Source organism: Falco punctatus (assembly GCF_963210335.1).
Source record: "Falco punctatus genome assembly, chromosome: 15".
Classification (NCBI taxonomy): domain Eukaryota; kingdom Metazoa; phylum Chordata; class Aves; order Falconiformes; family Falconidae; genus Falco; species Falco punctatus.
In genome coordinates, this window is record NC_137595.1 from 1689747 (window position 1) to 1714422 (window position 24676).

At 56.6% G+C, this 24676-nt stretch overlaps 1 protein-coding gene across 2 annotated transcripts in view; it reads left to right on the forward strand.

Annotated features, from left to right (window-relative positions):
* Nucleotides 1-924: 924 nt before the first annotated feature.
* NALF2 (NALCN channel auxiliary factor 2) overlaps nucleotides 925-24676 on the forward strand; it is a 34302-nt gene continuing 10550 nt past the window's right edge. For both annotated transcript variants that reach the window (XR_013923949.1, XM_080366299.1), the window contains exon 1: nucleotides 925-2754. Coding sequence is in view for 1 of the 2 variants with exons in the window: in XM_080366299.1 (XP_080222425.1) it covers nucleotides 1990-2754 (765 nt within the window). In the remaining variant the exon portion in view is untranslated. The remainder of the gene's footprint in view (nucleotides 2755-24676) is intronic.

Consider the following 24676-nt stretch of genomic DNA (forward strand, 5'->3'; position numbering starts at 1 on the left):
AGGCAGGTACTGGCAGTCCCAGGAGAGACACCCCAGCCCTGCAGGAAGAGTGTGCTCAGCTATTCCAGCATCTCATGCCAGCCGGGCCATGGGCATGCTGAAGGGGCAGGAAGGGATGCGGTGGAAGAGCCAGAGGGAAGCTGCCCCATGAGCTCTGCCCTCTGCTCCAGGAGCTGCAGGTGTCTGTGCCACGGCTCAGAGGAGTTCAGCCTCCAGCCTGGGCTGCAGTTTTCCTTATATCACTTTCAGTGATGTTCGACATTTGTTCGTTCCAGCTGTAAAACCTCTCCTGGCTCAACACCAGATATTTTCTTACCTCAGTGCCTCAGCCAGAGCGGAGCTAACTGTTGGAGTATGTGCAGCTCAGACACGGTGCCTTCGTGCCGAATACACCCTTTGTGCTGTACAGCAGGAGGGGTGGGAGCTCGGCGCCGGCCGTACGCCCCCTGAGACGCCCTTGCTGTTGTAGAGGGAGGCCGGTGGCCCGCGCCCTGTCGCGCAGGGCCTGCGTTCAGGGGAGGGTGGCTTTAAACAGGAGCAGGGACCCAAGGGAGGGCCATAGCAAAGCAAAATCCTGCCTGGCTGGCCTGGGCCCGGCCATTTGGGCTTGGCAGCGCAGCGGCCAGGAGGGTTTCTGTGCATTGTGCTTATGTTAGAGCAGTGCCCCAGGCACTGGCTGAGATGACAGCCCTCCCGAGCAGGCAGAAACGCCGCAAGCTCCCCTTTGCCGTGGGGCTCATGCTCCTCACAGGTCAGGCTGGCAAACGGGAGAAGGACAAAGCCTCTAGTGACTTTCCCCGTGCCCGCAGCATCCCACCCACGCCAGTCTGAGGGAGCCCGGACAACCGGCTCCAGCACTTCTGACGCTGCCAGCACGGCTGGGTGGCGTGGAAGGGTTGGTTGGCTTTGGGACGGAGCTGGATGGAACCCCAGAATCGGGAACACTTGCCACAGTTCCCGCGGCCGGGCTGGTGCACCGGGGTGAGGACGGCTGTGTGTGCGGAGGAGCCTCAGAGCCGGCTCTGCCTGTTGCTTGGCGGACAGCCGGGTTCACGTGGCAGAGCTCCGTTCATTTTTCGCTCTCAGGAAGCCGACAGCCTCCCGGTTAACTTGCCCAAGAAACCCTGAGCGGGGCACCGGCTGGGCTCGGGACACAAGGAGCGGTGCTCCCGGGAATCCGGCCTCCTCTTCCTTTCGGTGCCTGCTTGGAATCCTGCCCCGGTGCCCACAAGCGGAGCGGCTGGGGGCTCCTCTCCGAGGCCACCGGCGGTGGGCCACGGCACGGCACGGCCCTGCGGCCCCCCGGGCACCGCGTCCGCCGCAGCACCGACCCCCTCCCCGCGCAGGCTGTGCCTCCCGCGGCCGGGCCGGCGGCCGGCGCCGCAGCGGGACTGCCCCGGGGCCCCCTCCTCGGCGCCCCCGCGGGTCGGCGGAGCCCCGCGTGGGGGTGCCCCCGCCCGCCGCCCCCTCCCCGGGGCAGGCCGGCGCGGCGGCGGAGCGGCGGGGAGGAGCTGTCCTTCAGCACCACGGCACCTGCCGGTGCGGCGGGGGGCGGCGGGGCCGGGCGGCGGGGCGGCGGGGCGGGGGGGCCGGGCGCGCAGGCGCAGGGCGGCGCGGCTCCTCAAGGTGTTGGCGGCGCGGCCGAAGATGGCGACAGACTGAGGGCATGGGGCCCGGCGGCGGCGGGCGCGGCGGGGCCCGCGAGCTGGCGCAGCCGACGGGGAAGCGGAAAGCCGAGTGAGCGGGGGGCCGGGGCATGCCCCCGAGCGGCGGGCGGCGCGCTGCGGCCGGGGCCGGGGCCGGGGCGGGCAGCGGGAGCGGGGCCGAGCCAGCGCGGCGGCGGCGGCGGCGGCCGGCGGCCTGTAGGCGGGGGCGCGGGCATGGCGGCGGCGGCGGCGCGGCGCGGCGGCCGCAGGTGACAGCGGCGGCAGCGCGGCGTGCCCCCCCCCCGCCGCCGCCGCCGCCGCCCCCCCGCGCCGCCCCCGCAGCATGATCCGCGGCGCCTGGATGTACCCCCGCGGGGGCGCCGGCGGCGGGGCGGTGTGCTGCGCGCCGCGCCGCAGCGACAAGCCGGTGGCCGACCCCGAGCGGGCGCAGAAATGGCGCCTCTCGCTGGCCTCGCTCCTCTTCTTCACCGTCCTCCTCTCCGACCATCTGTGGCTCTGCGCCGGGGCCAAGCTGCGGGCGCGGGAGCGGAGCGGCGCCGGGCGGCCGAGGGGCCGCGGGCCGCGGGCCCTGCTGGCGGCCGAGCCGGCGGGCGGCAGCTGCGAGGCCCTGCTGGGGAACCTCAGCCGGGCCCCCGGGCCCTGCCCCGCCGCCCGCGGCGACCTGGACTCGGCCTGCGCCCGGCTGCACGCCCTGCAGCGGCCGCGGGGCTCCCCGGCCGGCGCGCCCCTCCGCTCGCCCCCCGCCGCCGCCCCCTTCTTCGCCTCTCCCTCCTCCTCCAAGAGGACCTTCCTGCAGGCTTACTTTAGGAACTTCAACCTCTCCTTTTGTGATACTTACACGATCTGGGACCTGCTGCGGGAGATGGCCGGCCCGGACGGCCTGGACTGCAGCGTGGACAACCTGATGGTGGACTTGGTGGTGGCGGCGGCCGGGGCGCTGGGCGGGGAGGCCTGTAGCAGCTGCGTCCAGGCGTACCAGCGGCTGGACCAACATGCTCAGGAAAAATACGAGGAGTTCGACCTCTTGCTGGAGAAGTACTTGCAATCGGAGGAGTACTCGGTCAGATCCTGCCTGACGGACTGCAAGGTAGGAGGGTCCGTCCTGGGGTCCTCTCCTCACCCCCGCTGGCCTGGCCCGGTGCCGGCTGGGTGGGCCACGTGCCATCCCGCAGCCCCACCGAGCCCCGGGGTCCTGGCTCTCAGATGAGTGCCGCGGTCTCCCGCCTGTCAGCTGGGGGGCTCCCGCTGCCCCCCGAGCCCCCAGCCTGGCAGTGCTGGCGGCAGGGGTCCGGAGCCCCCGGGGAAGCTGGGACGGGGATGGTGGGAGCGGGAGGGCAGAGAGGGCTTGGCCCGAACTTGTGTGCACTCACGTGTGCCTTCCCGCCCACCCAGGCTCCAGGCATCCCGCTCCCCTCCAGCCTCGCCTGTGCAGCGCTTCATGCACGCGGGCCAGGACGGGGCAGGCATGGGGCCCCGCGCCACTGCCTCCGGCTCTGCCCAGCCATCATTAGGCTGAGGTGTGCAGACGAGCAGTGACCTGAGATGAACCGTGGCACTGGAGCCCCTTCCCTGCACAAAACAGCAGTTTTCCAGCTCTGCCACCCCTACTCCCCAAGGAAATGGGCTGGGGGGGCCGGGATGTGCCTGCCCCCTTGGAGTTTTCCCCATCATCGCTGACTGTCCCCAGCCCTGTGGCATGATCGGTGTTCCGAAAGCGAATGGATTGCCTCTCCCAGCGTCAATCAGAGTGAGCCTCAGCACAGTGCCGTATCCTCTCCAAAATGAGAGCCACAGTTGTGTCTCCTTCTGGAGCCCTGCTGTGGTTCTGCTGGACGCTGCCCTGCTTCCTCATGAGTCGCAGCTCCTCCAGCTTCTGCCTGCTCCAAGCTGCCTGGCTCACCTGTGCACGCTCCCTCCAGACGTCACCTCCGGGAAGCGTAATGGTCTCGATGATTAAACCTGCTTCCCTTTCTCAGAGCCGCGTCTTGGGGGAGAGGTGGCGGGGTGTGTTACAGCATCGTCCCCAGAGGGATGGTGGCAGAGCTTTCCCCCTGGTGACAGGACGGGGCTCGGCCACTGCTCTTCTGGCAGAGTTTTGAGAGACGCTTGGAGCCGTTGCTGCGTCGCAGGTGGCTCTTGGCACAGCACTTGTCCCCTGGGACAGCACAGGAGCAGCACCGGGGCGCAGTGATGGGGACACCGAGGCGGTGTCTTTCAGCAAGGGCATGATGGCGAGATCCTGGCCGCCACTCTCAGGCCCGCGTTTCTGCATTGCTTTTGTAAGGAGCTGGGTTTGGAAAGGAACTAGTGCTGGCGTTCTGGGTCAGTGCCAGGCCAGGTAATTACAATCTGCTTGTCCAAATTCCCCCTGCGGTTTCTAAGGTACATAGTATTCAGCCTGCACCGAGCGGTTTGGTCCTGCTGCTCTGCTTCCGTGGTGAGTGAAGGGATTTGGCGCTGCCCGCTGTTGTGCTGCTTCTGCTCCCAGGGACTCAGCACAAGTAGGGTCTTCCCATGCCATGTCTGGTAGAGCGCACAGACACACTCGCTTCAGCCTGAGCATCCATCTCCGCTGAGTCTGACTTGCGCTCACTGGTAGAGAAACCCACAGAGAGAAGGAGACGGAGATAAGAAAATAATCGTTACTTTTGGGTCTTGGGCAAGATGTTCCCATGGACTCCAAAGCCCCTAGAAACAGAGCTGTGCTTAGATGAGTCTTCATTAAGCATCGCTGGTCTTAACATCCTTGATGAGAAAGCAGGAAACAAGCTTAGAAGATGCAGAGCTGCAGGTAGCAGCAGCAAGACATGTACCTCCTAACTCGCTCTGTGTCATGTTGACGGTTGCATCCTTAAAGCATCTGCAAGCACCAGCTTTGCAATTTCACGGGCAGTGTTTGGGAAGCAACAGGAGGGCATGAGCAGCAGGGCCAACATGTATGCGCTCACCCGGGCCACCCACGAGGAAATTTCCAGTGCAGGTGTCTGAGTCTGCACGCACCGACCCGAGCCCTCGTGGCTCCCACTCGTTTCAGTCTGTTGTGAAAATCAGGTCACTTATTTAAGGTGCTTCAGTATGTATTTAGGTGCTTTACTTTAGACTTTCACAACTGTGAGTCTCAGCCTTGCCCTCTCGGGTGGCTGTTCCCCATTTGTGAAATGAGGCTAATGCCAAACTCATCCAGTGTTGTGTTGACGAGTGAGTTTTGGCTTGATTTTGAGTCCCCTGGACTTCAGCAGGGGCTGCAGTTACTCGTTGCATTGGGAAAATCTGACTGGAAGGGTTTTTAAGGCAGTCTGAATTTGTGATTCCTATCCAGATGCTAAAATCACCCGCTTCTAAGTGACAGCAGAGAGCTACTGCTTGATGGTAACAACATACATGAGCAAATGACAGCAAAATAGGAGAGGAGTGAAGGAAAATATAATAGACAGCTTGGCCAATGTGAGAGGCTCCCACAAAATCCTTGTAGCGGGAGTCCGGTTGCAGAGCACCCTGTAGCTGAGTAAACAGGATTTAAATAATATTTCTGGGGCTAGGTGAGTATGCAGGGCAGGGGACCACACTTGCTGTGAGAGCTGGGGTCCTGTGCCACATGGCTGTGTGCAGGGGATTAGTGCTGCCTTCCATTTGCATCTTCCTATTCCGTAACAGCAGCTGGAAAATAGAAGGTGAGGAAGCAAAGCAGCTCCAGCTGACCAGCACACAGCCTCCCTCTGCAGAGCCGCATATCCCCCCGTAATTTCATCCCCAAGGAGCAGTGCGGCTCAATAAACAGCACACACTGAGCTCTTTGGCAGCCGAATCACCCCGGGGATTTTGGCTCTTTATTGCATCTGCTTTAAAACAACAACAAAAGCCCCACCGGAGCGGCCAGTTCCTTACAGCAGCAGGTTTGACCCCGAGTTAAAAACTTGGGAACGGCTGAGCGTTGCGGGTTCGTTTCGGGAGACACACAAGGCACATCGTTCCCCGTTAATAAATCGTCCTGAGGGCTGCCCTCGGTTTCAAGGCTCGGCAGGGGAAAGACAGGTGCTGCCGGGGGGGATAAGCAACATCCTGAGTATCCAAACCCCGGATCCTGTCTGTACCTGGAGCTTGGGGGAGCACTCGGGGGAGGCTGGGCCAAAATCTCCCCGGGCACTGCAGGGCATAAAAATACTGTGAAATGGTGGGGTCTCTGTGTAATTCAGCTGCTTAGATTACTCATTGCTGTAATACTCTCCTAGGCCTTTTTATTTTCTGCTTGGAAATAATTCCTGGGCAAATCCCTCTTTCTGCATACACTGTTGTTCCTGTGCAATGCCGTCAGCTTCCAAATCACACTCTGAAAATGTTTTACTTCTTACTCCTACAGCTAACACCAAAAATCCCTATGGCTGAGAAACAGTGAAACATGAAAACACATTTCTTGGGTTTATTGTTCGCTTGCATTTTGTGTTGGTTTTTGTGGAGGCTGACTGTCACAGCCCCTCACGGGCAAGGTCCCTGGCACCGTGCAAACAGGGGAGGTAGAGGACGAAGTGGATCTGCAAGGTCCATCCGTCTTCTAAAATACATTTTGCCTCTTGCCATGAAGACCCGAGTGCCAGCTGCTGGGGTTGTGGTGCTAGTTAGTGGTGATGTGCATAAAAGAGGTGGAAAATACTTGTGTTTGCTGGTCTGTAAAAGAGAAAATTCATTTAAATATTCAGGAGCAGCCATCTGCCACCTCCATCTCCCCTCTTCCTGCTCTACTTGTACCCTTTGGCACTGCAAGACATGATGAACTTTGTGCTCTGAGTGGTTGTGGTGCCACGTTGGTAGCATCCTTCAGAAGGGCTGGAGGAGGTCATGGCCTGGTGACGTACGTGTTGCAGCTGACTATCCCTCGGGAAATGCGGGGCAGCAGCAGCCCTTGCAGCACGCGAGCTGTCAGCTCAGGCTTTGCAGGACTTTAGTGCAGGGAGAAATCCCCATCCCTCTGAAGCGATGCCCTGCGGGATGCTTTTGGCTGGTTTGCGCCCTTTTATCCGAACAGGCAAAAAGCGGCGTCGCTCCAGCTCAGCCACCGCCAGATGAGAGGTTTGCTTCTGCAATGGCAGAGCGCTGTGTTTTTGCTGTCTCCCTCACGAACAGCCGCTGTGGAGAGCTCTCCTAAAACTGCATGCTCCCACCAATACTAGGGCAAATCAAGATCTATGGGACAAAGCCAGCTGAATTAAGGAGTCATTAGGTTGCAAGAAACAAAGCTGTGGAGAGAGAAGGACTGACAGCCAGGAGCTGCAGGGCCAGGGCTGGTAACAGAGCACTGATGGGAAGGCAAGGCTGGACAGGACCTGTTGCATCTCAAATTATATTAGATTACCAGGGTTTCTCTGCGTGCGTGGGCTGGTGGCTGTTGAATCCTGCTGTGACCCTGGCCAGATCTGTTTCTGCACCTCTGGTTTCCCCGTTACCTACCAGAGAGCCTGCCTGGGGGAGCCTGGCAGGGCAGGATTTCACGCCCAAGGCTTTCAGGACATGCTGGTGTTTCCCTGCTGCGGGTGCCCAGGTGATGCAGTAAGAGGCAGAGGCTTGTGCCCCTGTAAGGTGCCTTGACATTGCACCTGGCACAGTCTTTACCAGGCGGCAAAGCCCCCACTGAGTACCTGGGGAGCAAATCTGTGGTGTCTGGGTTCAGCTCCCTCCAGGGGTCCTGTTCTCTTGCTCTTGTTTAGCCAGAAATAGCATCAGCGATTGGTGCCTCTGCTGAGCGTCCCTCCCTGCAGAACATCTTTTAGAAACCCAAGCACACCAGGGCCAGCAGCTTTGGGAGGGCCATGTCTTGGGGGCATCCCAGTGCTAGGGATGCCTCTTGGGGGAACCAAAGCAGCATTTTACCTTCACAAAAGCAGCTCAAATTGAGTTTGTCTGGGCTAGGCTTATACAAAACGCTGCACAACCTGGTGCACTCTGGCTCTGAGTGTGGATAGCTCTTTGCATGGAGGCTCGTACACAGAGGGGAGGTCCTTCAAGACCCACAGCAAAAGTGGTTTCACCAAAATCTTGCTTAATTTTTTTTTTTAAAAAGTGTGGGGTTACATTAATATTACGGCTTCCAGAGAATCCACTGATGGGTGACAGCAAAGCTGCACCCTGGGCTACGTCCCCTCTTGCAGCATTGATGGGCTCGTGGGTGCTGCACCAGGAGCAGTGGCACCCAGGAGGGGAGAGGCTGCTCCCAAGCACCCGGGCAGCTCTGGTATCTGCACCTGGAGCTTTTCCTCAGAAACAAGCCTGGATGGTAAGGTGGAGCTTTACTGGCATTTCATGAGGTGAAAAAAAAGTTCCAGAGTAAATTCCAGAGTAATTCCAGTGGATCAGCGCAGTAAGTCATTTGGCAGCTTTAGCAAAACCATGTGCGTGAGCTTAGCCAAGCATGCAGCTCCATGTTACACACTGATTCCATGTAAGCAAATTGTGTAAAGAATTTGAACAAAAGGAATGTTTGCGTTTAGGTGTGCAGTTACCTGGCCACAGCCCAATTAGTGCGCCTTGTGTCAGGTGCCACCTAGATGCTTGAAAACAGAGATCAAAGATCAAAAAACAGAAGAACCAAAAAATGAACTGATGAAATGAATTTGCTCTGTAATTAAAAAAAAAGCATCAAGGTGTCAGGAATGCTCCAGTGGTGCCTGGGATGCATAGGAGCACTGCAAGCTGGGAGGGAAGGGGGATGCTGAGCCGGTGCTTGGACAGTCTTGAGCTTTGCTTGGGATCGAGGCATCTCAAGATGCCTGGGTGTGTGCCGTGGGCTGGTGGCCGGACTTACATGGTTGCTGTGGGGCAAAGCAGCCTGGGGTGTGAATGGGGGCAATTTACCACTGATTTCCATGGTGGTCGCCTGCCTGCTTTGGGCTGGTTCATTGTCTATTGTTAACGTCTGTCAGTGGCGCTTAAGGGAAAAAAATAGGAGTTTATAAAGGCAGCAAGTCTCCGTGCAGCAACAGGCAGGTTGGCAAATGGTGCAGGGAAGAGTGCAAGGGAGGGTGAGAGATCTGTCTCCATCAAACTGTCACCAAGTAGCTACAAGTGACGCAGGCGCCAGCGCCTGTTCCCGCTCCCGTGTGCTCCTGGCTGCGCCTGCTGCCTCCAGTGCTGCATGCACGCACGCCCAGGCTCCTTTCTGCATGTGCCCGGCCCTGGGAGCACGATGCACATGGAGGCTTCGCTCGCGGGGTGGAACGACCTCAGAGAAGCAGGCTCATCTCCAGCAGCAAAGGCACGGTGTGATACTTCAGCAGCTAATGATGCTTTTTGGAAAGCGTCCAGTGTGCCATAGTCCCGTTGGGTGCAGGCAGCCTCTGGGAGCCAGTGCGCCCAGCAGCATGTGTGACAGTATTGGCAAAATGTGTGACCTGCTAAAATTTCACAACCCGCCCAGGTCCCCCCTTTTCTGTACGCATCCATTGCCATGGGCTGCCTGGGGTGGCCCAGACTAGGCATGGCTTGCAGTGCTGCTTTTTGTAACAGGCAGTGATGCATGGTATCCCCACGGACAAAGGCATCTGCTAGTGTCACGCTGACTGCCAGCTGTGTGAGCATCCTTGCACTGCCGGGGGAGAGGAGGCAGCACCCTCCCCACAGCTGGGCACTGAGAGGTGCAAAAGGACGCGCACAATGTCTGCCTGAACCCAGGACATCGCTGGACTTGCTCACACAAAGGGTTTCACTGGGTCCCTGTCCGGGGGCAGGCATCTGTTGCATCAGGAAAGAAGCCTTTTGAGCACAGCGAGGGTCACACACAACCTGGCCTCCCCCCATGGCAGAGACCCCAGGCACCACCACAGGGCTCAGTGCGGGGGAGCCCTGAGGACCACCCGCAGCAGCCCCAGCCCCTCCACACCCCAGGAAGCAGCGGGGGTCTCATGGAAACATCCCAGGGCCCCAGGCCTGGCCCTGCAGATGCCCCACGAGGCTTTCCCCCTGCTGCCCGGCTCTGGAGCTGCCTGCCAGGGTTGGAGGCAGCAGAGGCAGGAGCGCAGGGTATACCTGACTGCCAGGGGCTATTCCTGCTGTCACTGGGATGCCATTAGGATGCGACTCATGCCTGGCTCCACGCAGAGGAAGCTCGGCTCGGCTGTCGTTTGAAGGGCAATGACTCAGGGACAGCAAATCTGTGAATGAGACACGGAGGCTGCTTGGCGGAGAAGTAGCCATCTGTCCACGCTGCCTCCAGCCCCAGCTCCTGTGGGCAGAGCCGGTAGCTGCCCGCCGGGGGGGGGGCTCAACCAGTTTAGCCTCGCTGCTCTTCCCTGTTTGGCTTTTGCTCTTGGCTTCTCCCCGGGGCCTCTCCCAGCCGTGCTCCTGAGGTGTCAGAGGGAGGAGTGGTGCTGGGTGCGGGCAGCCACCATGGGCTCCCCCAAACTCTGCTGATGTGGCTGTTGCGTTAAAAAAGGCAGCATGGAACAGCATTGCTGGGCAAGTTTTTGGCTTTCCGGAGACCCGCCTGCATAAGCATCCCAGTGCTCCTTGTCCCAACTGCAGAAGGGAAATCCTGCCTGCCCTGTTCATCTCCTCAGGTGTAAAAGATACATGTGTTTGGCATCTTGGCTGACATGTTACCTCTGCACGGCAGCTTCTGCAGCACTTGTGGTGGACAGAGGCTGCAGGAGGGTGAAGGGGTGTACAATGGTAAGGGGAGCTGGAGAGGGGGGCTGAAGCCAGCACCAGTGGCAGGAACAGGATCTGTGTTTACTCCAGAACAGGGAACCTAGTGCACCTCGTGCCTGCGGGCACCGCGCTGCAGCAATGCCCAGCAGTCTCCACTATTGGTTGTCACAGAGGGAGTGGAGACAAGCAGAGATTTTCTTGGAAGTTTTTAAACAGGCATGTTTTAGGAAGGGCGGCAGGGGCTGACCAGTGCAGGGGGAGCAAGAGCTGTATTTTTGCATTTAGCATACTAAGAGTGCAAACTTCAGCCCACTCCAGACCTGGGTCTCTCCCCGACCTGCTCCTGGTCTTCAGTGTCATATTCTGTGCAGCTGGATGGTAGAGAGTAAGAATGACCCCATAGCCAAGAAGTAAGCTGTAAAAGATCGGTCCTCATGGCTGAGGATATAAAGCAACTACCACCAGGCCAAGATCAGATGGGAGCTCTGCTCTGGATGGTTTATTCCTCCCAACAAGGTCTCCAGCATCATCCCCAAAGCCCCTGCTTCTGGGGGCCTCTAGGGATGAGTCGGGGCAGGTCCTGGTTTCCCTGGGCCCTCATCCCACCCCAGGACCCCTTCAGCCCCACTCCTGGGGCATCTCCACCTGCTTTCACTAGAGCTTCCATTCTAGACCAGGGGAGCAAGCTACTGTCTTCCCATGAGATGCGTCAGTTTCGAAGAAGTGGTGTATTCAAAAAGGGAATAAAACCTTTAGCCAGAATGTTCCCAGGCAGCCACATTACCAACCACTGCTTGCAGCTTGCCCACCACACAGACCTGCCTCTGCAAACCAGGGCAGGAGATGCTTGTGGAGGGAGAGAGAAGTCCTCATCCATGGCCACCTCTTCCCCTGCATATTCCCCATGCCTGGGTGGTCCCAGCTCTTTGAGCTCTCACTGGGCAGGAGGGGTGGGCAGGCAGGGTCTGGCAGCCTGACTGAGCCCAGGGCAAGCAAGGTCAGCTGTTGGCAATGGTTATTTCACAGGCAGCAGCCGCTCTCTTCCCCTTGCCATGTGTGAGCTGTTACTAAAGGGCCTGCAGCCCCCAGTGTGGGGACAGGGGATACCTGGGTGTGCAGATGCTGGTTTGTGTTTGCAGAGTGCTCTGATGGTATGTTTGAGATGTTCCCTGCAGTCTCTGCTTCCACCTCCATCCCAAAGATGTCCAGGAACTCCTGTTCTTCCTGATCCCACCCAATGGCTCAGGCTGGCTGGAGGGAGCAGGCATGAGTAGGTGATGGGAGAGGTATTGGTGTGGTAGAGAAGCACGGCATGTTTTGCTGGCTCCCTGCACTGGCTGCCTGGTGCAGTCAGCATGATTTTGCTACTGGATGCAGTCTGCAGTCTCCAGATCCTTATTTGATCCCTGGGGTTCTTCAGCGCATGGCTTCTAGCAGAAACACCATTTGTAGAAGTGCTGTTTGTTGCTTGTGTTTGGCAAAATTTTGTAACCTGTTCCATGCATCTGTCACCCCCGCCTTAGCCTGGCCCTGCTTCCTGTGGGACTGGCAAGGATCAGAAATCTCTGTGTCCAGGGAGTGTATCTGCCTGCCTGCTGAGGAGGGATGTTTGTGCAGGCAAGGCATGTGTGACACCGAAGTCCTGTGATTTTTTTGCTGCCTCCTGCTTAGTTTGTAGATGTGTGGTTTAGATCTGTACACCTGTAAGTTATTTGGATCTTTGTAACTCTGAGTGAGGCCATTTCTCTTAAGCGGGCAGCAGAGCTTCCCTGTGCGGTGCCCTGAGCCCAGCCATGCCCGCAAAGCAAGCCTGCTAGCTGTCATACCTGGGTTGGAAGCACTTGGTGTGTTGCAGCCTGATACTGAGCTGGTTGGACATGTGGAAAATACACCTGAGGAGGTGCTTGCAAAAAATCAAGGCATTTGACTGAATGGTGTTTATGAAATTTGCCCAGTGTTCCCCTCATACCTCTGCGGCACGGGTGGCAAAGCAGTGTCTGCAGAAGCCTCTGCATATGTACGCAAGAGCAGCATTTGCCCTGATGTGTTACTTGTTTGTTGTCTTTCATTGCTTTTCTGTCAGAATGAGATTGACGGGGAACAGCAGTAGCTGCCGGGATGGAGGGCTGGCTCAGAGCACAGTCCTGGGGCAGCAGTGAGCCCAGGGCACAGGGTGGCTCTCTGGATGCTTCTTGCTGGGCAGAGAATGGAGCAAGAGCAGCCCTGAGGAGAAGGACTTGGGGGTGCTCATGGACAGAAAGCTTGATGGCCTGGCCATGTGTGCTCGCAGCCCAGAAAGTCAACTGAATCCTGGGCTGCACCACAAGCAGTGTGGCCAGCAGGGCAAGGGAGGTGGTTGTCCCCCTCCGCTCTGGTGAGACCCTCCCTGCAGTATTGTGTCCAGCTCTGGGTCCCAATGTAAAAGGGACATGGACCTGTCGGAGCAAGACTGGAGGAGGCCGCAAAGGTGGTCAGAGGGCTGGAGCCCGCCCCTCTCCTATGCCAGCAGGCTGAGAGAGCTGGGGCTGCTCAGCCTGGAGCAAAGCAGGCTCCGGGGAGACCTTGTGGCACCTTCCAGTACCTGAAGGGGCCGACAAGAAAGCTGGGGAGGGGCTTTGTATGGGGGGTGCAGTGACAGGGCGGGGGGGAATGGCTCTAAGCTGACCGAGGGCAGACTTAGGGCAGATACTGGGAAGAAATTCTGCCCTGTGAGGGCGGCGCTGGCAGAGGCTGCCCAGAGCAGCTGTGGGTGCCCCATCCCTGGGGGTGCTCAGGGCCAGGCTGGACGGGGCTGGGGGCAACCTGGGCTGGTGGGAGGTGTCCCTGCCCCTGGCGGGGGGTTGGGGCTCGGGGGGCTGTCAGCTCCCTCACAGCCCAAACCAGGCTGTGATTCTGTGATGCGATCTATGAAATGCAGAGGAAGCGCTTCCACTCTGCAGAGGATAAATAACTTTCATACCATGCTTTGGAAGTTCAAGTCTCTGTGTATTAATGCTACCAAAAATGCCAGCCTCTTTGCTCACCCCCTTGTCTTGCAGCACTCTGACTGCAACTTGCTGCCTTCCCTCCTGCACCCATTTGCTCTGTGGGTGGTGGGGTGCTGGGCATGCAGCCCCCAGGCTCCGTGTGCTGGCTGTTTTCGAGGGTCTGGCAGGCAGCGGTGGCCAGGGAACCCCCAGGGCTTGCCCGCATCCTGGCTCTTGGCTTGGGAGGGAAAGACAGCCTATGGGCAGGGCAGGCACAGGAGGACCAAGCAGATGCGCAGCTGCATTTGTGGCAGCATGAGAGGAGAGCCCGTGCCTGTCCTGGGCATGCTCCAGGGTAAAGCAGCAGGGATGGGGCTTCCCTGCAGGAGCGCATCCCTTGAGGCTCAGTGCCTGAGGAGGAGTAGTGCCAGGTAGGAGCATCTGCCTGCTGCTCACCATGGAGACTGGGAGTTATCTTGGGGTTTTCCCCACCTCCCTGGGTGCTGTAAGGCCCCACCTGGAAGCGACGAGGAAATTTCTGCAAGTGGTGTTCAGCCAGGGATAAAAAAAAAAAAAAAAAAAAAAAGAGGTTTCAGGTCTGACAGGAACCATGTCCAGTTCTGTTGTCTTTGTCAGTAGAAGCTGCCAGGAGTGGTGATAAATGTGTAGAAAATTGTTTGCTATATTTAAGGGATCTCTGCACACAAGTTAAGTGTAACAGGCCCTTGCAGCTGCCTAAACAACCCCAGCATCAGTGTGGGAGACTGTGCACCTCCCTCAAGACCCCGAAGGGTGCCTGCGAGCTGGGCTGCCGAGGCAGGATGCTCCTGTCTTCCCACTGTTTGCTGCGTAAGGGAGCTGGGAAAAGCCAGTTCCTGCTGCTCATCCCCTCCGTGAGGTACATCAGGCACGGTGTGAGGCAGGCCAGGTTCCTCCCGCTGCGGGGTGTGCCTTAGACCCTGTACCATGTTGTATTCCTGTTCATGCGAAATGGGTCTGTGTGGGATGCTGCGTACCATGCAAGCACTTGAGCGAGAGCAAGGGGCTCCTGGCAGCACGCAGGATTGGGCCCTCACGTGTGTCAGTTGTGAGGGCAGCCCTGTTGTGACACCCCAGCATGACCCTTGCTGGGCTGGGCACTCGCACCCTATTGAAAAGAATGGTCCAGCCTAACTGCTTCCTTGGACGGTAAAAGCACCCGCTCTGCCGAAAAACTTCTTCCTTGCCCCCGTCAGCGGGTGGGTAATTTATGGCTCGTGGCACTGAAGTGTCTAGCCTTTATTTTTTTATATCCTATCTGATATAACAGGATGTTCTCATTATCTGTATGAATGTTTAATCTACTTTTGAATCCTGCTAAGCTCCTGGCTGCAGCAGTATCTAATGGGAGTGAATTCCTCAAGCAATGCTAATAGATTGCAGGGACCTGACTTTCCCTCTGTCTCAACTCAGTGGTGTTCATCTTCAGCTTCCTAGCAGTCTTTAATTACTTTTAAAGTGATTGGGCTGATAGGAGGCTGGGCTGCTAACTAACCCAGAGGTTACCCGCAGCCTGGCCGGGGGCTGGCCGGTGAGTGCTGGGCACATGGCTTTCCGGAGCCGTGCTGGCTAGGACAACTACGGCTCAGACATGGCTGCGTTTGGAAGCAGCCCTCCTGCCTGCCTCCCTGAGCCCTGCCACCTTCTGAGGCACTCTGCAAACCTCAGGAATTGTTTTAGGATGCTGGTTAATGGTCCTCCAGATTCTGTCTTCCTGCAGCCAGGCTCCTGCTGCCCAACGGGTGCTTGCGGGAGTGCAGCGCTCGGGATGGGATGCTTCCCCCAGCCTGTCCCCGTTGTCTCCTTGTTTTTGTAGCTGAGCCACGGTGCAGTTATAGCTGCTTAAAGAAGTGCAGTGCTGAAGCGAAATGCTGCTCTCCCAGCCTCTGCTTGGCTTTTTCTTGCCTTCTGCTGCTCTTCTTTCTCCTGTCACCATCTCTTGCCGTTAGCGTTTAGGTCAGTCACCTCTGCAGGGCAGCCAGGCAGGGCCGTGTGCTGGGGGGGCGGTTAAGGAGTGGTTATTCGGTTACTCTGCACCAGCATCTGTGTTGCTGGAGATGCTCGAGCCTCCTGTGGCCTCAGACAGGCTGCTCAGGGGAAATTTCATTTCTCATCATTGTCTTGTCATGACACTTGACCAGTCTGTAGGTGGGTAGCTGGAGTCGCTCGTCCTTTGTTACTGGGTTATTCAGGTTTTGTTTCTGCCTTGACCCCGCTCTGACAGGGATCAGTGTGGAAATGCTTCCCACGTGGCTGCACACCAGTGGTGGGGTTCTCTGCCTCATCTGCTTCCCACTGGCCTTCCCATGAAAAAGCGTTGTGTCAGAAGCTTCTCTGGGAGGCTAAAGGCTTAGTCCCGGTGCAGGGGTGCAGCCTGCCTGCAAGCACCGAGGGTTGGGCTCCTGTGCCCAGACAGGGAAGGGGAGCTCTATGCTGGAGCATCCCAGCAGCATCGCTGCCTGGGTAGGAGAGAGGGAAGGGCTGTGGTTCTGGGGACCTGCTGAAATGCATCCCTGGCTGCACAGTAACCAGAGTGTTTTCGGGAGGGAGGACTTGGCACATCCCCAGCAAGGGACGGCTGCATGACTGAGCTGTCCCCTCTCCCAGCTCCTCTGTGGCCAGCCTGTGGGAGCAGGACAGGGGTGGGTGCGCCCATGCCGGGGTGTGTCTGGGCCGGGTGATGCTGGTCTGTTTTGCCATTTCCCACCCTGGGCTGGGGCTGCCATGGTGTGCTGGAGCCCTCACGAGCTGGCAGGGTCAGGGCTGCGGGGAGGGGGCTTGGTGTCTGCATGGCCTGGCCTCCCCCCAGCTCTGGGACATCCTCCCCCCTGGGCCCTGCCATGTGGTGTCTCAGGGGAGGTGGAGAAGGACAAAGCCCTCCAGATGCTGAGGAGAAGCTGCTTGTTCCCTGGCCCCCAGTTGTTTGTCCCAGTCTCCTGGTATCCATCCCCTTCCCACGCATACCTTCACCCTCCCATCCTGGCCTCATCTTCCTGGTGAGCTGGTCTTCTCTCTAAACCCCAGCCAAAACCTTTCCTGAAAGGAGAGCATAAAGCAGCAGTCTGGGTTTACTGTATCTGCTCTCGCTCGACGGGCTCAGTGTGGGAGTGCTGGTCCCGTCTGCCTTTACTGTGCTCTCGGGCTTGTGTGCATCAGACGTTCCTCAGGACAGAGACTGCTGCTGGTGTTTGCACAGCCTGTAGCACAATGGGGCCCAGACCTTCCTTCCAAGGCACTTCTAGAAGGAGCACGCTCCATGTGCATTTCGTTTGGATTCAATACATTTGTTTTACAGCAGTGCCTGCAGGCAGCCCACCAAGACTGGGGCCACATTGTACTAGACACTGTCCAAGCGAGGGTAGTCACTGCCAGAAGAAATCACAGGGTGAGAAGAGGGGACAGATCCAGGGTGCAGCGGGGGACTGAACACGCTGCCGACATCGTGTATGCTAGAGCAAGAGCTGGGCACTGTGGGTTGCAGTGAGCAGAATGCTTCCACCTCATCGTCATCCTCCCTTGGAGGAAGGACGCATCTATCCCAAGGTGGAGTTTGATAATTAAATGAATATTATTTCATGGGGATTGCAATGTTTTCAAGCAGTGAGACGGTATCAAAAGCCTACTGCAGTGGGCTGGGGTCCGCAGGAGTGGGCAGGCAGGGCTGGGTGGCTGGAGGCAGGCAGCTGGACCGCAGGGGCGAGCCCCATCCGGGTCCCAATGGCCACGGGGCCACCGTGGCAAACCAGCGCAGGGCAAGGCAGGAGCTGCGGTGGGAGGGAAGGGGCTCCAGGCGCCGCTGCCTGTCCTGTGGCCCCAGGTCCCACACCTGTGCCCCTGCACCCCGCGTTGCTGTGGCTGCAGTGCCAGCTCCTGCACTGGGTGCTGTGACCCTGCCCTGCAGCGAGAATCTGTATGGGGTGTTTTGCTGGGGGGTGCATGGGGGTGCGGGGAAATGGGGGGGCCCTGTGCCATGCAGGCACGCGGGTACTGGATGCAGAAAGTGAGCAGGCTTAGCCGTGGTCACTGCCTTTGCATTTGTCAAGCTGTGATGTTAATTAGCGTGATTATTTTTGTTCTTGCTTCCTGTGTAATAGAAGCAGCCACACAGCCGCGCTGGGGTGCCAAGTGCCGTGTCCCCTAAGCGCAGTCCCGGCCACAGAGCTGCTGAGGGCTGCCCGGTGCCGAAGCAAGGCTGGGAGCACCGCTGTTGCAGGGGATGCTTCCTGTTTTGGTCCAAACCACAATTACGGGCTATTCCTCCTGGGTTTTTTCCAAGTTGCATCCACTGGGATGACCAGGCTTTTCCCTGGCCTCCACATGCGACAGCCCTCGCTTGCAACGAGCAGATTAGCAAAGAAATAAGCCTGTAAATGTGGTGCCAGTCCCCTGATAGCATCCCCGGGCTGGGAGCTGGCACTGCTAACCAGGTCCTGGGACAGCCCCTGGCCCGGCACACTCGTGGGTGTGTTGAAGGGGTGCATGTGTTTGCAGGCTCAGATGCTTGTTCTCCTGTCCTTTGCTCCTCCAGATGTTCCCAAGGTGTGTGTTGAGCTACCTGGTATTGTGAACTTTAGTGCAATAGGATTGTTAACCTGGGTTTTGAGTGTGTAAGGTGCGTGGAAGTCGTGCTTTAAAGCTGTTCTCTCTTAGTTTTGAAAGATGAGTCCATAGGGAGTTGTGCGCATCTCAGACTTGTTTGGAGTAGCTTGGAGGGGGTTATTTTGGGGAGCTTTTTTTCCCCCCCCCCGCTATAAAAGAAGGGGCATTCAGGTTGTTCTTGCATTAAAGGAATTAAAACTAAAATGCTAAAAACTATGAGCTTCTTCACAAAGTAATCGAAGGTGTTGAGAGTGGGTGGCTCTGACTTAACGTTGCTTCTGGGTAATTTGGGAGTGACTTCATCATTGAGGTCAAGGGATGCAGGTCTGGTCCTGGGACGTGGGTGGGAAGCAGTGGCTGGGGAGCACAGGGGTGTCTTCTGCCCAGGACTGTCCCTGAGGACAAGCCTGATGGGTGCCAGACCTGGCTCAGCACCCCCTGCCCCCATTCTGCCGTGGCATGCCACGTGATCATAGCGCTGGGGTGACAAGCCAGGATGCAAACTGGCTTTGTGCATGGGATGGCTGGGGGAAAACTAATGGGAAAACAAATCCTGGGGAGGGGTGGGCCTCAGGATAGCAGAGAGCCTGGCATGGGCACGTGCCAGCCAGCCCCAGTGGGCAGCAGGCGGGATGCTGGTCCAGCAGCACGATGCGGTGTTTCCAGCGGTGTTTTGAGGATCACCCACTCCGGCAAGTGGATGGGGTTCACATTGGTGCTGTTCCCAGCACCCTGCAGCCTGCATGCAGCCAGCCTTATTCCCACCGAGTGCATGTCCCCATCCCATGCTGTTCCTGTTGGCAGCCTTGGTAGCAATCCCTGGAGCCAGACGCTGACTCCCCTCCATGCCCTACGGTGCCAGGGTACAGTGGGCAGAGGCACCCCACCTCTTGCTTCCCCCAGTTGTGAAATGGAAGATCCATGGCTCCACAGCTGTCATCGTCAGGCAAAAGTCAACTTTATATAAAAAAAATAAGTAAAACCAATAATTTAACAAAAAATGCACACAGTTGTTGGGTTTTGGGGTTGGCTTGGGTTTCTCCCACCTCCTTCCCCAAAACCAGAGCATGTGAATGTGGCGAGGCAAGGATAGCACAGCTCCAGAACTATCAAAGAAGTTACCCCAAAACCAGCTGTTACAGATACGATGTTAGAAGAGCCTATAGCAAGGCTAATTTAAAAAACAAAAAAAAATCTGTTTAAAAAGCTCAACATTGTTAACATCAGAATTACAGGCAGCAGTAATTGAATACAGTGGTAACTGGACATTGCAGCTTGTGTTTGTGACTCCTGGCTGGCCGTGGATGTTGGCGTTCCCTTAATCCTCTGCCATCCAAGGGGGCTCTTCTTCCCGCTCCCCCCACACACACACACCCCAGTTTCCTGTGCTGCACCCTGATGTGCCAGAGATTGGAGAGGTGCCAAGCAGCTAATTAGCAATCCTCATTTCCCTGTGTCCAAGATTAATGAGGCACAGCCACTCCAGATGCTCATCTCAGGCCATAATGGAAATGTGAGTCCCAGAACCGCACTGGGAGGGGAGGGGGCAGCTCTCAGCCAGGGGAGTCTGGCAGGGGCGGTCAGGGATTTCTCTCTGTCCACCTGGAAGCTGGTGGCTGGGCACATGCAGTGTCCTGATGAGCAAGATACGAGTGAGCCCTCTGCGGGCGTCGGTGACCCGGGCAGTTTTGGGAGGAAGGTTTCGGGCAGGTTGCGGGGTGCTGGTGGGGTCTGGTCTGAGGGAGCAGTGAGCCCAGCGGGGCTGAGGGGGGTTTGATGGATGCTCACGTACCGCCCCAGCCCTGTGCAGCTGCAGCCAGCTTGAGTACTCGTGGCCTCAGCAGCAGCGAAGAGGAGGAGGAGAGTCGTGACAGCAGAGCCCAGCAACTTCCAGCATGAACTACCAGCCCAAGCACGCTCCTGGGTCTCCTTCCAGAGTTGACCCCAGTGTTTCCTTGGATCAGTCAGCAGAGCCCAATATTATTGCAATTAAGTACAGCCCTGGGCAGCTTTGCCAAGCTATAAACTCGCGTTCTGTTTCTCAGAGCATCCAAATTGCCTGCACCTGGTGTAACCACTTATTACTGCTGATCGGCAGCTCCACTCTCCTTGTGCGTCCCCTCAGTGGGAGCAGTGTGGGTGGGGGGTGCCCCTGGGCAGTGCTCTGGGTGAACTCCCCACCCTTGCAGGAGATGAGCACCAAGTCTTGACTCTTCTGTGCAGAACGAGGTTATTTTGTAGGGGAAGGCTTCCCTCTCTGCCCTCCTTATCCTCACCCCCCTCCGGTCTGCAAATCCCCCTTCCAGAGAAGCGGGTGCGGGCCCCCTGCACCATTAGCAGGATTATCCTGGGGAAAACTTCCTAAACATTGATGCCTGCTCTAATGGAAAACAGCAGCTCGTTGGGTTAATTACAGCTGGTGGTCCTGGTGGGCATCCAGACTATCCCAAGCACTGCATCCTCTGCAAAGGTGTTGCATCCACAGGATGCTGCTCCATCCCTGCCCCTTGGCTTTCCTGAAATTTAGCTGGGGTGGTTTAACAGGCAACGCCAGTGTTTACAAAATACTGGCAGCAGCTAGACTGGTATTGAAAAAAATGAGTATGTTATTTTGTGCAGAAATGCTAAGAATGCAGAAAGACTCTGGAAAAGCTGTTTGATGGGGGATGCTATCCTGGTACTGACAGCAGGCAGCGGGAGAAGTGCAGGCAGCGCGGAACTCAATTTGGCACATAAGTGCCTGCGAAAAGGCCGTCCCTCTGCCTGCTGCTGTCAGATACCCGTGGAAGCGTGAGCAGACAGGTAGCTTAATTAGATAGTTACTGGAAGTCCAATTCCTTTTGTTTCTTTTAAATGTCTTTTAAGATGGGGCATTTCGGCACACCTGCAAAATTCAGATGCAGATAGATAGCCTGTCCTCCTCCTCCTCACATATAAATTAGGTGTCTGAAGTTGGCCCCTTTCCTAGGCAGCAAAACTACTTTTGCTGTCTGAGAGTCATCTAGCCAGTCCTCTGGGCTAAAATGGCAGGAAGAGGGCACTAAAATAGAGCTTTTTGGAGTTCAGGTCACTTATATTTCCTTGGCCAGGCTGGAGATCAGCCAAAAGCAAAAACAGAATGGAAGAAAACACTGATTGCAACCAAAGTCACTTCCTGAAGAAACCATAAAAGAAACCAGTGAGCTTTTTGCCATTGATTTAAGCAGAGAATAAATTTCTTCCTGTCCTAAATTCTCACACATCTTTTATAACAGCAAGATAAAGGAGGTTGTGTGGGGTAAGCTCAGAGATATTGGAAGCTGTTGAAAAACCAAAGCCATAAGGCTGTGTTTGAGCATCCCAGGGAGTTTGCTCCTTGCCCGTAGTGCTGATTTTTGCAGATGCGTGACGGGAGGATGCTGGAGTCTTGTAAAGATCTGCTCGCATCTCAGCCTGATCCCAGTGGAGTGGGGCAGCTGCCAGCGCTGTTGCACCAGCAGGTTTTTGCTGTCTTTGTTTTTGAACAGACGTGGGCAGTTTCTGTCACGCACAGCTGCGGGAATGCCTGCTGCAGCCCCCGGAGGACCCGCAGCCCAGCAAGGCGAGGGCCGGCTGGGACCGAGGCAGCCGCACAGCTCCGGTGCTTTCCTCTGGGCAGGTGGGTGCCCTCAAAGAAAAGGGAAAGGGGAAGGCACCCGGGCAGTCCTGGTGCCTAGTTGCAGTTTCTGGGTGAGAGCACATCCTCTGCCCTCTCTGGCGGCAGAGGTACCAGCAGCTCTTTGCAGCCTTTCACTCAGTATTTTCATTAAATTCAGGGGAATGTCCTCGTCTGAGACCCCAGCCCTCTGCCAAACTTCCCTGGTAGGCATCAACAGAAACATTTTAGGGAGAAAACATGCAGATCGATGCAGGATCTCCTCGTGCAAGCTGTGTTTCCACAGGAGAGCGGGATGAACCAACCCAAGCTCCTTCTTACCAAGCTCTCAGGAGTCTCCCGTGCTGGCTGCCCCTTGTGCCTCCGGGGCCGAACAGTGGGACACTGCAGCCCAGAGCCGGAGCTGGGACAGTGCAGGTGACAGCCACGGTTCTCTGCCAGGGGTCAGGTGTAACAGCATCCCTCCTCAGCAGTCTGCACGTGTCCCCAGGTGGGAGTGGTGAATGCGACTGGGCTTCGACTGGGCTCTGGGAAGCAGCGCAGGGGAGAGTCAGGATGATGAAAGGGCTGGGAGGGAGACTCACAGGAAAGCGAAAGAGTAAATCAGTCGAGCTTAGGCCTAAGTTACGACTAAATGGGGAGCATGAGACATCTGCAAATATCAGAAATGTGTAAACAGAAAGGAGGGAGAGGAATGGTTTATGGAATGATTGAAGGGAATGAACTTTTGGATAGAAAAATGTAGGTCAAGTATGAAGGAAAACTTGTAGGCAGCAAGATAAGTGCTTTCAGTGGTAAAAGAGCCTCCTCGGGAAACGCAAAGAAGTCCCGTTGATGGAGATGTTAAATGCTAAGTCAGATGAGGGCCTGGAAAACAGGCTGAGCTGGTGGGACAGACTCGGTGTGTCCCATGCGATCCTTCCACCCCCGGCCTCTGGGCTGGCACATGGGGCCGGGCACACCAGCCGTACCCATCCGGCTCTGCCCCGGGCTTGCAGGGGGTCTGCCAGGGCTGCCAGGTGGGAGAGCAGGTAACCTTGTCCTTACGGAGCAGTTACCCTGCAGACATGGCTTGTGGGGGTCCCTGTGCAGCCCTTCTGTTTCCCCTTGGCACCGTTCGGCCCCCGGAGAAGCAAGGAGCAGCAGCCTCGCACAGCTGCTCGCCCCAGGGAGGGACACCAGCCGCTGGCCCTGGGCGGTGTGCTGGCTGCGTCACCTTGCAGCTTTGATCCCTTTCCCGTTCATGACCCCTTCGTGAGTGGATGCAGGGGTCTGTTGTCGCATGTGCCGTCACTTCGCATTTACAGCAGAATTTTTGTGAGCACATATAATGCTGCGAGCTGTATATAAATGATGCACTTCACCTATTTGCTAGTTATTGTTCATTACCGTGGAGCATTGAAGTGCACTTGCAAGGGAGAGGCTGAAGTGGCAGGACACTTTTGGTGCTATGTGACTGGCAGACTGGTTGCATAGAAAAAGCCCAAGGGCTTAATCACAAAAAGGGAGTGGCAAGTTATCTTTCTGTGGTACGTACCTTAACTCTTGTTTAAATTTGCAGTCTGTTTGGGGTGTAGTTAATGCATCCAGTTTCTAATCCTGGAAAGTTTATGACTTTGGGGAATCATCCCACCCAAGTCCAGTCATTTAAAATTCAAGCAGCTAGTCTACATTGGCTTCCAGAAATCCTCTACAGCCAACAGGGAAAGAGGGCAACCCCTCCAACCCCCTCGCTGTTGGACGCTTGGGGTACTCCAGTGCTTTGAAGGGCTGCGTTGTTCTCAGGATGCCCTCTCTCTGTTGCCTATAAAAGCAGCCCAATAATAACTTATTTTTGAAGATTGAAATTAAAGAAACTCACCCCTTCCTGGATGCCTGAAGTCTCCAGTAGACCTAAAAACTCTTCAGAAAATGTGTTTCCTAGCAATTTCCCCAGGAGGGCTTGCTGGGGGCAGGTCTGTGTGCCTGCCTGCCCTCTAAAAGGGAGAAGGGGATGGGATGCCAGAGACGTCCCCAGATTTCGAGCTATCACACAGCGTGTCTTTGCATCTGCAGGCTCCTTGATGCAGGGTCCTCTCCGTTTTGGTCCAGATTACCCGTGTGCCTGTAGTCACACGTAAATAACAGCATCGTGTCAAGGCAGGGGTTTGTCGAGTCCTCGGGCTGATGTAGGGATGCATCCTGTCTGGCCAAGTCCAGGACTGTTGGTGGATGGTTTGAAGCCCATTTTATATCTTCTGGTTCTCTGTCCCATCTATCATAACGTGTCGGTGTCCTCTGAGACATCTAACCTTCCTTTACACCTTGTTGAGGTCCCATGGAGAGCAATGATAGGTGCTGCTTTCCCAAAGGAGAAAAGCTCCTCATGTTTGCAGAGGTTCTACCTTGCTAAGGGGTCTTTCTGTGTCCTCCTCACTGCCCCACTGTCCCCTTGCTCCCTACACTGTTCCTGCGGGAGCAGAGGCCAGTGGGGAGAACACACGTTGGGACGGGGTTGTGGCATCTCTGGAGCATGGGCTGTGCTCACCCTGCCTGTCTCCCCTCCTCTTCTCCACCCCAGGGGAATCACCTCGGACAGATGCAGATCCAGGCCTCAAAGCTCTCCCTCCCAGTTGTGTCTTTGCAGTCTGATTGCAGAGTCAGTCCCTTCTTTGGAGCTGTTCCACTTTGTCAAAGCAGTTAACATCCAACAGGCCAGGCAGAAAAAGCAGGACCACAGCTGAATTTCCCACATCCCAGCTGAAAGTCCTGACCACAGGGCTATTGACTGCTCTGAAATGCTTGCCCTATATATTGTGTCCTGGTCCTGATTAAACTTTTTGTGATAAAAGTTTCACCAAAACTAACATGCTTCCATGAAAATTCTGGTTTTCATGATTTGGCATTTTCCAGGGAGAAAAAAAAAAAAAGAGACTAAAATAACTTGCCAAGAATTTCCCAACCAGCTTTAATCCTGGACATCTACCATGGTCCAAACAAATGATGATAAGGATCTATGGAAAACATGGGGAAACAAAGAAGTGATGTTTTTAAAGACTCCAGAAAATAAAAATGCAGCTGGAAGGAGGAGCACGGGGTTTTCTCCAAGCCTGCTGAGGAGGGAAATTCATTCCCTTTGAATCACGGGGAGTCCTTTC